Raw genomic sequence first — 14,110 nt, forward strand, 5'->3', positions numbered from 1 at the left:
CCATGTTCTTGTAGGTAAAGTTCAAGCTTCCATCTTACCTGCTGTGATAATACGTCCCATTAAGTTGCATATTTTGTTTATAACCACTATACACTGAAAGCACAAACTGACATCTTTTTGTGGTTTAAGAAAGGCCATGCTTTATTTTGTGGCTGCCCAGCAGTATGCTTACATTTACTGCTGTTACCTGCGGCACTAAGCACAGAAGCCATTAGGTGTTGTGAGTTGCTGAGAATGAAAACAGGCCTTCAAGAAAACACCCTTTCTACCCCAATGCTGCATCTGATATTGCTCCTGCTGTTCCTCTGGGATGTGTGGCAATGCTGCATCCTCCTCTTGGCACACGCGAGCTGAACTCTGCTCTCAGGTCAATGGTCACAGCACAGAATAAGGGCTGCGCTCTGTGACTTATATTTTCAGTATTGGGTGTGGGTGTTTGTCTGTTCAATGATTCCAGAAGAAAAGAATTCTTGCTCTAAGGGGTGCTGTAGAATTATCATCATGGCCCAGACTTTTTTTTTTTTTTTTTTAATTGCCTCGTGTCCTCAAATTCCCCTCAAGTGTGTCTAAAATGCAATAAATTAACAGGAATTGACACATGCAGACTTAAGTGTTTGGATTTCTATCAGTATTTGTTGTGTTTGTGTGTATATATATATATTTTTTTTTTTTAAATTTGCAGACAGTTATTGATAACTATTTTGTTCTGTTGCTGTATATTGAAAGTAGCTTTAATCCAGCACTGCTGGATGGTGACAAAAATATCTTAGTCTTTATGACTGATGTTCAGTATGTAATTCATGCCATTGCTGCTTGTGTTCTGCCTTTTGGGTTCAGCGAGAGTAGAAAACAGTTCCTTATAACTTTTGTAGTGATTTTAAAAGAATGTTTTTGAATTGTATCATAATATACTGGATGTAGCATTAATTGTTTAACCATAAGAGTTTTATTGTATGTAATATGCCATAATATTTATGAGTTGCTTTGTCTCTTGCAGATCTAGAAATGGCAATTGCATATTGGAATTTAGTCTTGTCAGGAAGGTTTAAATTTCTAGATCTTTGGAACAAATTTTTGTTGGTAAGTATATACTGTATTCCTCCCTGACAATCGCAGGCCACGGTAGCCTGGCATGTAGGCTGTGTGCTTACAATAAAGAAAAAAACAGGATGTCTGCATTGTTCCTTTGAACTTTTTCCTTTCCGAAAACTAATCTAAATAGTCTTAAATCAAGCTTAAAATAAACCTTCTCTATATAATTTTCTAATTGAGAAGAATGCAGAAAGATGTAGCAAAGCAATAGAGCTTTCTGCTTGCCTGGTCCTGTATCTACCTACTTATGAAACAAAGCTTCTGCATTAAATGAAGCCATGATTGTAGATTGAACCTGTGTTGTCTTTATTCTCAAGACAGCTCTAATCATTGTCAACCATGTATTTTGCCATGCTCTGCGTGTTGCAGTCTTTCTTAAATGTCAGTTCTGTTATGACTGACTTGAGAGACTTCTTTTTAAGCAAAAGTTCATCTGCGTAATTATTTTGACTCATTTTTTAGGTAATAGTTGTGAACTGATCTTGACAGTTTTCTGTTACCAGCGCAATTCTGTGCGCAGTGGAGTAAATATACATAAATTAAACTTTGGAAATCACAAAATATTCTTATTAAAGGTCGGATTGATTTATCCATGTTGCTACATTTGCATTTCTAGGTACTTGCAAAAAAATACCTCATATAATATTACCTACTGTATAATTTACCTTGTGGGGTTTGTTTTGGTTTTTTTCCAATTTATCTTTTTATCCGTAGTTCAGGAGAATTAAGAAGTCTTCCTGTATTTTTCCTCATAATCACCGATGCTTAATAGATAAAGTATGTACTTTATGCAATACTTTCTGAAGATTTTTCTAATTTTTTGGACGGTATATTTTATTCACTCAGTGTACCAGTTTCACCAAGAAAACATGTGAAAACATTTCACATTTTAACTGCTTTAATATGCTTAACATATCCATATTCAAAACCATAGATATAACTCAAGAAAAGTCCTAATGTTTTTTTCCCCCTTAGCTATGTAAACAAGTTTGCTACAACAGACAGTTCTGCAGATCTCTACCTAAAGCAGTCTAGATGATCTGGTATAAAGCATCTTACTTTGCTACAAATATTCAACCTGAATGTTTACTTTAGAAGAAATATTTAGATTTAAAAAAAAATATCAACCTAATAAAATAAGCAAGTTAGGACTCTTCAGGATTTTTGTTCATTTGTTTCTGTGTGTGTTTTGTTTGTTCTAAGGAACCTTTTCCAGAAGATATGTTTGCTTGTCATATTTTTTGCAGTCAAGATATGACATTTGGCTTGATTGAGAGGACACATTTGCTGTTGTGTTGGACATCAATTTCATTTTGATCAAGTTCCAGATAGGTTAAATGCAGTTTTTTCTTCTTGATACTTTAGAGTGCTACTCCTTAAAAAAAAAAAACAAAAACAAAAACTGCAACCAAACAAAAAGGCCACAGCACAACACAAAACCAAAAACACACCAAAAAACCCACCCTTTGCAGAGCAAGTCTTTTTACGCAGTTGCAACTTTTTGCTGCAAACCAGAACTCGGTGTTGAAATTTAATTTTCTATTAATCCCCCCGCTATCTTCAGGTAATGCAGCAGTATCGAGAGGTGAAGGGAGATGTGAATGGTCTGACCTGATCCTACAGCTCACAACTGCTTAGTAGTTGTGTTTCCCTCCCACACACTCTCTTCTTGGGAGTGCTGACATTAAAAGCTGAGAGGACACTGACTGGGACTGCAGTTTTATGGACAGCTGCTCAAACTGGCCAGGGTGGCAACTAGTATTTGTGAATGGGGTGGTGTGGAAAGAGTATACGTCAAGTCAGACAAGTAGGTGGTAGTGGAGAGTAGGACAGGTGGGGAAAGAGGAGGCTGGTCAGAAGTGGGGCAAATGCAGGTAGTGCATTATGGTGAAGGACAGAATGTCTGATGAGGCTGAGAGAGAATCATAGGGTCATTTTGGTTGGAAGAGACCCTCAAGATCATCAAGTCCAACCATAATCTAACTCGGGCACTAAACCATGTCCCTAAGAACCTCATCCCTAAGAACATCCTTTAAATACCTCCAGGGGTGGTGACTCCACCACTTCCCTGGGCAGCCTGTTCCAATGCCTGACAACCCTTTCCAGGAAGAACTTTTCCTAATATCTAATCTGAACCTCCCCTGGCACAACGTGAGGCCATTTCTTCTTGTCCTATCGCTTGCTACTTGGGAGAAGAGACCAACCCCCTCCATGCTACAACCTCCTTTCAGGTGGTTGCAGAGAGCGATCAGGTCTCCCCTCAGCCTCCTTTTCTCCAGGCTGAACAGCCCCAGTTCCCTCAGCCGCTCCTCATCACACTTGTGCTCCAGAACCCTCACCAGATTTATTGTCCTATCATGGTGGATCCAGAAGTCCGTAAGGGAGAAGAGTGTAGGTACAACTGTAACCAAAAAGTTGAAAGAGAAACTGGGTAAGCATAAGTAAAAAGGGGTAAGGAATAAAGGGCTCAAGTTGACATGGCAGAATGCTGATCCATGGCTGCACAGTTTCTGAGCCTGGAGTGGATGCCATTAAGTAGAAATAAAAAGTACATTTGGTTTATTCCTTTCCGTAACAAGTTAGGAACACATATTCTGAAAGCAGAATGAAAGAAATAAAACAACCGTCAAAGATTTCTTGCAGGTTTTTTGCCTTCTTTAATTGCAATTTACTTTGTAGTTTTCTTTGGAAGCTCAGAGCTTCAGTTTAAAAAAAAAAAAAAAAAAAGAGAAGAAATACTTGTAAAATGTGTGTTTCTGTATGTGTCAATATAAAATACTACTGTGCTGTTTGAAAATAGTTTGGATTGAACAGTATCATTTTTCCCATTTTACAGGAACATCATAAAAGATCAATTCCAAAAGATACTTGGAATCTTTTGTTAGACTTTGGAAATATGATTGCAGATGATATGTCCAACTATGATGAAGAAGGTAAGCAGTACTTGAATATCTTCCAAAATGGGTACAGCATAATTAAAATATTGCTGTAAACAAACAACAGGACATGCTGCTACCTTCTATCTTAATTTGTTTACCCTTAGAGGTTTAGCTGCAAATACACTGTCGTACTTGTTGCCAAAATAGTAATGATAAGAAGGCTAACCAGTCTGCTGTAACATCTAAATAGAAGATACTGCCACACCATGATATATCATGTGCTGTTTAAACCTGTTATGCTACAAGAGTCTCAGTGAAACTTTTTTTTTTTTTTTTTTTTTTACAAAATTGCTTCTAACTGCAAGGAAATACATAATTTTTCTACTTGCAAGAACATCTACGTGAACTTTTTTTTTTTACTGACCTGAAAGCAATTTACACTGTTACTAATCCTGCAAATCCTATTTTGGAATGACTGTGCACAGAAATATTTCCAAAGTTATGAATGGCTCTGATAGGAATGCCATGTTTTTGCTATCAGCTAACGCTTATAAAGTTCGCAGTGTGGATTATGCTTTAAATACATTTTGTTTGCACTAAAAGCTATTGCTGCAGGAAGAGATTCAGATGTTTCATTTATTAGTTAGGTGCTTTTTTCAAGTGTTTTATCATGTCATGCATGTTAAAGCCAGACTAGGCCAGAAATGTCAAAGTGAGCTTTTGATCTTTTCTATTTAGGGACTACACCAATTTGTTGCTAATAAAGATACATTAATTTCTGAATTGCTTGACTTCTCTTTAGGAGCGTGGCCTGTTCTTATAGATGATTTTGTGGAATATGCACGACCAGTCGTCACAGGAGGAAAACGTAAAACTTCCTAACGCCAGACTTGTCAGTATGGACTAAACGTGCACTCTGAACTGCATTAAGTAATGAAGATTTGTTGACTGATACCTGTGCACGTTGTTGCTGGTCTCAGTGGTCGTGATGACGTTCTGCAGACAAAACTGAAATTCTTCCTTTCTGCCTAAAGAAAATGATGGCTGACACGTGGGCACTTGAAGAACAAACTCAGAAGATAGTCCGGGCCGTTTGTAGGCTACTGGCTTCAATTATTGTACTGGTTGTATCATATAGGATGTAGATTTTGCATGATTTTATACTTTGGAGAAGTTTAACTAGAGGCCATTTGATTACAGTTTTGACAGCACAGCATGCAATTCAGTTCATGATCCAAGGTGAACACCAGCAGTTACATAAATAAAACTGTATTATATTGTACTTATATTAAAAGCAGTATTTGTGGTATATAAATTAAATCCCTAAATAAAACTGATGCAGTATGTTGTATTTTTGTAAAAGTTAGTTGTGTGGATCTGTCTAGAATTGTAAGAAAACAAAAAAAAAATCATGCTTCCTTTTACTTGGTGCCAAAATTTTAAATTTATATTTTAAAGCCCTAAATGTATGGATTGATTACATCCAGCCTTTTGTTTTCTCCCAGTGAGATCAGCTTCCTCATAATTCTTCTGGAAGTGCTTGGACATGTAGCAGTAGCATTGCTGAAGAAGGGCTGCTGTTCTATGCGATGTTGCAACTGCAGCTTTTTTATTAACCATTTAAAGAAGTAGACATTAAACAACCAAAGATGCTTTTGCAATTCATGTTTGATCGCAATTCAATTAGTCTTCAGTTATGTGTTTTATTTATTTTAAATAATGAACTGGCGAAATGTAACTCGTTTTATTTGTAGCCTGAAACATATTGTAAATTCTAGCCAAATGCAACATAGTTATAAATGCAATTCCTAGCAAGTTTCACAGAAAAGAAATGTGAATAAGCCCAGAGGCTTAGCTAGTTGGTTTCCACTTGGGAGAAATAGTTAGGGGTAAGAAGACTTTACATTAATGATGATAAGCATTTGTGCCTCTGGATGTATTGTGCATTCAGTAACATTTGCCTAAGGGAAAAGAGTAAATTAACGCAATATCATTGATCTTGAGGCCAATGGACTAGCTTTCACCAAATCTTAGGTTTTTTCAGTCATTTGTTTCTCCCCTTTCTCCAGATATCAATTGTAAAGTGTACAGAGGTCAGTCTCCTCTTTCTCAACAGTGTCTTCCAATGCCTAAGCATAAAAAGGCTTTACCAGGAACTATTCGACATCCTCACACAGGGCTCTCTTAAATGCTACCTCATCAAAATGGGTTTGTCATAGCTACTGTAAAAGTTTGTTAAAGATTTGCTGAAGACTATGTACAGCTATGATTAATATAGGTAATCAGAACTGAATAGATGCAAGAATTTTGGATAAAATAGTGCATTAAGCTATATAATTTATATCTCTTTGGATCGCATCAGATCATTTAAGTATTGCATGACAGCATATTATCTTATTTCATAGTCGTGAAGGTATAAAGGCTTACCATTTGCTCTTAAACTCTAATATTTAGAGTTTCATATAAGCAGTCAGCTTTCACGTACGTCAGTGCAGCCTACAAGAACAAGTGTACGTGCTACGTACAGAAGGATTACCTTCATTCTGCTGCTTGAGAGAATTCCAGCTGTGCATGATGTTTAAAAAGCAGGAACAAATGAGCAAATTTCCTCTTAATAAGGATATAGCAGCCAAGTTACAAATGTCCTGTGAGTGCTTTATAAGTGTTTTTACCCCCAGCAGCATTTGTCGACATTGGCCCTTGCCTGGCAGCCACTAGATGTCAGTGCCCCGGCTGCCCGCTGCCCCTCTCCTTTCTGCAGCCTTCAGGAGTAATATTAAGCCAAATTATTGCTTTCTGACTACATCTTTTTAGAAGGGCATTTGTGTACATAAGTCCAGGTATGCTACAGAAGTCAGCAGAGATTTAAAAATGGTATTATGCTCTTTTAAATTAATCTGATTTACCTACTTTTCCTTGCCAAAACAAGCTGCTTCTCTATCTGTCCTGTAGGCTTTGGAGAATGTGTAACATGTCATAACGTCAAGTGCATTTATCCAGCCAAAAGCGGTGGAATGCTTGTTATTCACATGATCGCCACTTAAAATATATAGCTATAATATAACTGACCAGAAGTAGTTTAATCTATTGGTGTGTGATGTAACTCAATAGTTTTCATAGCGCTAGAGCTTGTGAAACATTTGTTCACACTGAGAACTCCCTCAAATCAACCTCATGAACCTTTCACCCTTTAAAATAAATAAAGCATAAAAAAATGCATGTGGGTTGAGGTTTTTTGCCTTGTTAATCTGAGGAAGAAGGAAGGTGCTTAGCACAGTATTCAGTTTCTATATATACATGCTTATCCACTTACTCCTTACACTACTTCCAACAAAGGAAGACTGGGCAAAATACTCCCAAGATAGGAGTTGCTCCTTATCAGCCACCTTCCTAGGCGTAGTACACTTTTTCTTTTTTCCTTCCTACTCTTCTACCCATTTGAAGCCACCTATACGCGTTTTACCTTCCCACAAGTAATAGCATACTGAATTGTTCACACTTGGACAATCATAAAAATAAATGCAAATAAACTTCTTCCAAGTGATGACTTCCTTATGTATTTTAATAACTCGCTAGTGTCAATGGTTCCGCTTTACAGAGTGCTCTGATTTGCTTTTTAGGTGAGCTGGTACAGTGGAAATATGTAGGCTGATCAGTTTATAATCAGAAATGGTACAGATGTCTTCAAGTTGTTCCGTGCATACAGTATTCATTCCTAGATACGCTGTATGTATTTTTAAACTTGGTGCCAAGTTGTTTGGTTTTACGTCCTGGAGTGTTTGAAACTGAGCCACAGGATTTGTACTTGCCAATTCTAAATTTAAATGTAATTTATCATGTATGTCATGCCAAGGAGAGCAAACCTGCAGGCATCTGCTCATTCAGTGCACCTGGGAGATTTGCTGCTAAGTTGTACGTGTGTAAATTTTGTGGCAATGGAAAAAGGAATAAATGGACGGTCAACAAAAAGGATTGAAGTCAGTTTTGTGAGATATCTGTATGATTTTTGTCAGCTTTCTGCCTTGCAAAGGCTGGGTGCTTTGGTTGGGTTTTGTGTTTGTTTGTTGGGGTTTTGTGTGTGTTTTTTTTCTTTCTTTTGGGTTTTTTTGTTTGTGGGGTTTTTTGGTTAGTTTTTTGTTGGTTTTTTTGTTGTTGTTTGGGGGTTTTGTTTTGGTTATTTGTTTTGCTAGTGACCAAACTCCCTACAATTTGTGCCGTTAATCTGTCCTGGCAATGAGAGGTGTAATTGCAGGGCAAGTCCTGCTCAGCGCGAGGCTCTGAGCTCTGCAGGAGAAGCAGCACGCTCAGAAGTCTGTGCAGAGACCTTCAGAGGGATGTATTCAACTGTCCTCAATTCTCCTCTGAAAGTTTAAATCAAACACGTTTTCTTGTCCCCTCTCCCAGCTGGCATCACTCTCCAGTGGTTTCACCAGCCACTGGCTGCTTTAATATCACACGAGTCCCTCTTCCTTCTCCTAAAACAGCAAAACTGCTGATGCTGATACTTGGACCACGAGAAGGTCTTTTCCTTCTAAGTGTTGGCACCAGTACCTTCCCTCGGCTGGTGCCAACCAGCATCTGGCACACCAAAAGGCACAGCCCTTCTGAAAGGGAAAAAGTGTAATGTTCTACAATCATGAGAACTTTTTAAAGAAAATATTCAGCAAAACATGTTTTCTGAGCTTTGCATTATGTACAGTGCGCTGGGTACAACTAGGGGAGGATGACACACCTCTAAAATAGGCCTTTTTGTTACAAACTGCTGACAGGTCTGCAACTGCAGCTGCCTCTACAACCGCAGGCAGAACATTTCTGTATTTCAGGCACATGGGTACAAGGTTCTCGTCTTAATGAGAAAGGCCTGGGGAACCTTAAGGGCATTCAAATTTTGATTAAGTATAATTATTGGGATACTTCCTCACGTTGATGCATATGCTTGACAAATTCCCATGTGCCTTTTCTTGTGCCTTTTTTACAAGCAGTGCAATACTCTCTTTGTGGTTAGGCAAGCCCTATAGGCTTCGTGTCATAACACAGGCTTTCTGTCAAGAGGGTAAGAAGAAACAAGTCCACGCTGTTGTGTTAAAGGAATATTTTTCCTTCAAGGCAGTGGTGTAAAGCGGTATGAAAGTGATTCATCGCCAGTATTAAAGAATTGAATAAAACCAGTGTATTTTTTCCTGGATCTCAATGAAAGTGTTCTATAACTAGTATCATTCCTAAAGGAATAATCCTGTTGCCAAAGTGAAACCCTTCACTTCAGTAGTTGCAAAGATGCAGCTCTGATGGAAGTCTGACACCCATCTGCTATCAACCCTAATTTTCCAGGATATGGCTCTGCATCCTTTGGATGGGTGAACTTGGAATCAAGAGCATTTCTCTGCTGAGTGTCTTTGAACGGCAGAAGCATCACTCACTCACAGCTGAAGTAACCAGGTTGTAGTCTTCTTGGTCCCTGCTCTACAAAAACATGTGGACAGGCTGGAGAGGGTCCAGGGAAGAGCCACAAAGATGACCAAAGACTGGGAGGCTGCCGTATGAGAAAAGGCTGAGAGAACAGGGCTTGTTCAGCCCTGAGAAGAGAAGGTTTAGGGGAGACCTTATCACCACATCCCAGGTGACTACAAAGAAGATGGAGATTCTCTTTTTACAAGGAGTCACATGGAGAAGACATGGGACAATGGGTACAAGTTCCTCCTGGGGAAATTCCAATTGGACACGAGAGAATTTTTTCACGATGGGAACAATCAGCCATTGGAATAATCTCCCCAGGGAAGTGGTGGATTCCCCAACATCGGACACTTTGAAGATGCAGCTGGGCAAGGTGCTGGGCTACCTTGTCCAGACTGTACTTTTGCCAAGAAAGGTTGGAGCACACGATCCTTGTGGTCCCTTACAACCTGGAATTCTGTGATTCTTCTTTCAATGTAAAATGCCGAAGGGCTTGTGGTGACAGAGCAATCTCAGCCAATGCTCCATTTGCTGGATCATTTATTCATAAAAGACAAGAGTGCCTGTACAGCCCAAGAACTCCGGCACTGTGGAGATCATTGATTCACATCCCCTCAGGTGGAGGCGGCACGTGGAGCCACGTTTGTTGAAGGCATGCTTTCATGTTCTCACATAGGGCTTCAAATGTGGTTGAGCTGAAAAAAACAGCGTGTTGCCAACACAAATAAGTCTTTTCTCTGTCCTGCCTTCCCCTTGCTTTTTTTCTGGATTCTCCCCATATGAAAGTGGTCATATGTACACTGACGAGAGGACACCAAAGCTGCATTTTTATCTCATTTAACATTTACCAAACATTCTTCTGCCAGCTCTGCTTTTTTTTTTCCTATTGTGAATGTGTATGGCAAGTGAATACTTATCCATCTTAATGGAGTTACTGTATTTTTGTGTGTGATGTGTGTGTGATATTTTACAAATAATTGTCTCTTTTGGAAGCGTACAGGTAGATATCAGTGTGCCTAACCTACCTTTGCCCAGAAAACTCCTAGTAGCCAAAAGTACCACATGAAAAGGAGATAATGTACAATTAACAAATTAAATAAAAGCTAAATTCTTTGTCACATATTCTGTTCTGCAGAGTTGAATAAAAGAACTGCTCTGAAATTTTCTCTGTGTTTTCATTATAGCCAAAGATTTATTTCCTAATTTGGGCTATGCTCCGAGCAGCCAAGTGTGCACGCAATAGGGTAAAGTCCACAGGAGGCAAAAGGGCAGCGCAACTGCCAGCCACATTCAGAAGGAGATAAATGGAAAACTAAGAATAGCTTTGTCTGTTTTCAGGAAGGAACCTTCCATCCGATGAGGCCCTTACCAGCTCTCCACAGTGCCTCAGCAGGTGGTTTCTCCCATCCTTGTTTTGTGAGCTCAAATTTCCACATGCTTCCAAATCATAATGCTCTGTGGGAACAGGCAAGGTGTGGGTGCAGCAGAAAGGTGCATGGACCTGTAGCGGAGACATCAACATCATTGCTTCTGCCTGGTGTGTTTTCTTCAAACTGCACCGGCCTTCGTTTTCCATTTTGAGTGGTCGCTTTGGGACACGCAGAACCTGAGGTGACTCTGACAGGGCAGGGGTGACTGCAAGATTACTCCTAGGATTACTCCTAGGTTGCCAAAATGCCCTGGTTGTGGGAGGTGATGCCTGTTCCCACAGCCACACAGGGCAGAGTGGCTGGCGTCCTCACTGCTCCTGGTGAGCCACCCCTACAACTGGCTGGCCATGGCCCCACTGTGGAACACTTGGTCTTGCATTTCCTCTGGCCCCTACATAATCCTAAGGCACAATTGCCCTTTTTATTTTGTTTTATTTGGTCCAGAGTTGTTTCTTCCTAGCAAAGAAGACACGCTCTCGGTGTCCTCTTCTCAACACTCAACACTTCTGTTACCCAAGTCCTAATCTTTAAAGCAACAGTCTACTAACTGAGGATACTCTCACTGTTTTGTCACCTTATTTCTTATAATGTACAAAAGAGATCTGTGTTCTCAAACTGCATTAAGGTTTCTTGTGAAGTGCTGCAATATTTCTACACATCTCAGTAACTCAGTCCATGATTAACTGCTTATCTGCTTATTGATCTGGGTGATATGAGGACACTGCTGGCTTTTTCCATCCAAACAGGAATCAGTATTGCTTTCTGAAAAAAAAAAAAAATCAAAGAAAAACAAAGATCTTTCCCCAGATATCCCTTATCAAAATTACGGTCAAGCTAATCAAAGTTTTCTGTTTACCTACCTAAGTTTATATGCACATTTGTATTTCTATCTGTAAAGTAGTAGTAATTTAGGACAGCATGGATGGTGACTTGGAACCACAACCTGGGTCAGTCTCAGCAGATTTCTTGAAGGAAGTGGTTGAGCCTACACAGAGAAGAGTTTGTGGGCAAAATAACTTTAAAAAGCTGTGAGACTACAGAGCCCCTTCTTGTACTGCATGGCAGAAGCACAGAAAAAAACACAGTATGAGAAAGAAGCACATAATTGCACAAGTATCAAGTTTGAAAGGATGGTATTAATAAAGCTCAGTTCTTACTGAGATTTCTTCATAGGCGAATTTTCTTAGACTCACAGGATGCCATTTAAATGCATCTTTCAAACTAGTTTCCTTCCAGAGTCCAAAGGCAGGCTGCACCTGAGCTCAGCCCTAGGAAAAAGTCAGTCTTTGCCAGGGAGTAAGAGGTGTGGGATTGATTTTGTTTGGTGTTTATCCAGGGCTGCAGTGAATTAACAAAATATTCTTGTAATACGTGGAACAGAGTATGAAATTTGTTGACAAAATATTGCCATAGGGTGTAATTAGAAATGGAAGAGGTTATCTGCATTTGACTAGGTATCTTACTGCCTAACCCATCATTTTAGTGTTTACGGAGTCTGGAAAATCCTTTTATCACAGACTTTCTTCCTGAGTGGTCTCTGAAAGGGAGTCTGAGTTCAGCGTACCAGAAAAAGACAGGAAAATATATTAATTACAGGTGATTAAATAAATAAACACTCCTGTGGAGGCATCTGTTTTTCTGGGTGTAGAGTTACTTACACTGGGTAGGGCTAAGGATTTCCTGGCTTGCTTTACGCTGGGTTGCAGAAACGAGGCTTTTGCACTTCGCTTTGTGGGTCTGCTCATGTGGTTTCATTGAACAAAGCCCCTGCAAAATCCCTGGGTTATGAAATATTTCCTCTCCGTCGGGTCCCGGACAAGAGATGGCATCTGCAGAGCCAGAAAAGGAAACCCTTGCCTTATAGAGAGCGCTCTTGGTGTGACACAATGGCTGATATAAAGTGTCGGGGGAGCTGAGCCCAAGGCAAAGGAACAAAGGAAGATCAAGATTTGGTGGCTGTCTTGGACAAAAGGAAAGCAGAAGGTGTCTCGGGGATGGATAAATTTAAGGCTGCACTTGTGCTGGCTGGGGTAGGAGATGCTCTCGGTTATCGTAATTTCTCCCGAGAAAACAATGCTTTAGGTGCAAAAATCCAGCAGGAGCTGAAGGAGATTGGAGGGCTTGAGAACCTGGTGCTGTCCCCTGACAAGTGGCCAGTAAGTGACAACACGCTCATGCACATGGCTACAGCAGAGGCTGTCATCACAGGTAGGTACGACGGGACTAGCGAATGAAGTCTGGAAAGGAGCAAAACTGTTGAGCTGCTGCCTTTCTTAAAATAAGCTTGAGTGCTGGGGAAGTCATGAGAGAACGTGTCAGAAAAGCTGCTTATGTGAATGATAATGTGCATTGGGTCGTCTTCTCCATGAGCATAGCCTTGCAACCATCACATGAACTGAGTTTTGATTTCTTGAGTATGGAGGGGTTCTCTCTATATTTTCCATAAGTTTATACAGGTGGTTAAAGCTTGAAGACTAAAATACCGCATGTCCAGTGTAACAAAAATAATCGCTAAGTATGCTGGAATACCTCAGAGAATAATATAGCCACTAGAAATTCTTCTGTAAAAGACAAGAGCTCTTTTAAGCACATTTCTAACATGTTTGTATTTAGAAGTTCAGGCTGGAGCAGAGTCACCGTAATACCTCCTTCAGGCTAAAATCACCTCCTCTTCACTGCCCCTTGAGCAAAGGGTTGTACCTACACAGTCAGAAAAGGAACAATTTGCTTTACAAGGAAAACTCTGTGTCTTTAGTCCAAAAAATATTCTAACCTACTGTGTTTGTAGTCAAGTCTATCAGAATAGTGGAAGTTATTAATATATGTCTTTTAAAATCACAATGGTTTGAGAAGGAACATTCATTTTTTCTTGAGGTAGGAATAGCCTTTTGTAAGAGGTGACAATATTTGTAGCGACACCGTACCCATCGAACTAGAGCTTTCTGAGACTGTCAAGATTGTCATCAAAACTACACCGGAAGACAGTGACCATTCAGCAATATTTTGCCTCTTTAGAATAAATCGGGCTTTTTTTAATCTCTGTAAAAATATTCCTGATTTTTCTTAAAACACATAACACTGAATAACTAACAGTATCAGAAGCTCACAATGTAGCTAAGTATCCTTCACGTCAATGAAATTTCACTTGTGTTTCTGTTTCACCACTTTATCTGCCTGCCTCCAATCTGCTCTAAATTTAGTATGCAGAGATCAGCTGAAGAGTGTGTTAGACACTTCATGCTTGGCTATTAGCTAACC

At 39.6% G+C, this 14,110-nt stretch overlaps 2 protein-coding genes across 5 annotated transcripts in view; both read left to right on the forward strand.

Moving 5' to 3' along the window:
* The window catches only part of DCUN1D2 (defective in cullin neddylation 1 domain containing 2), a 29,080-nt gene extending 21,140 nt beyond the window's left edge, over positions 1-7,940 (forward strand). For both annotated transcript variants that reach the window (XM_065652427.1, XM_065652517.1), the window contains exons 5-7: positions 998-1,080; positions 3,929-4,025; positions 4,774-7,940. In XM_065652427.1, coding sequence (XP_065508499.1) covers positions 998-1,080; positions 3,929-4,025; positions 4,774-4,853 — 260 coding nt within the window. In that variant the 3' untranslated portion in view covers positions 4,854-7,940. The remainder of the gene's footprint in view (positions 1-997; positions 1,081-3,928; positions 4,026-4,773) is intronic.
* A 4,602-nt stretch (positions 7,941-12,542) lies between these two features.
* Positions 12,543-14,110, forward strand: part of ADPRHL1 (ADP-ribosylhydrolase like 1) — a 39,165-nt gene continuing 37,597 nt past the window's right edge. The window contains exon 1 of one of the 3 annotated variants that reach the window (XM_065627421.1): positions 12,543-13,060. In XM_065627421.1, coding sequence (XP_065483493.1) covers positions 12,847-13,060 — 214 coding nt within the window. In that variant the 5' untranslated portion in view covers positions 12,543-12,846. The remainder of the gene's footprint in view (positions 13,061-14,110) is intronic. The other 2 variants (XM_065627439.1, XM_065627431.1) reach the window with 2 other exon arrangements.

This window comes from Caloenas nicobarica, chromosome 1, assembly GCF_036013445.1.
Source record: "Caloenas nicobarica isolate bCalNic1 chromosome 1, bCalNic1.hap1, whole genome shotgun sequence".
Taxonomy (NCBI): Eukaryota; Metazoa; Chordata; class Aves; order Columbiformes; family Columbidae; genus Caloenas; species Caloenas nicobarica.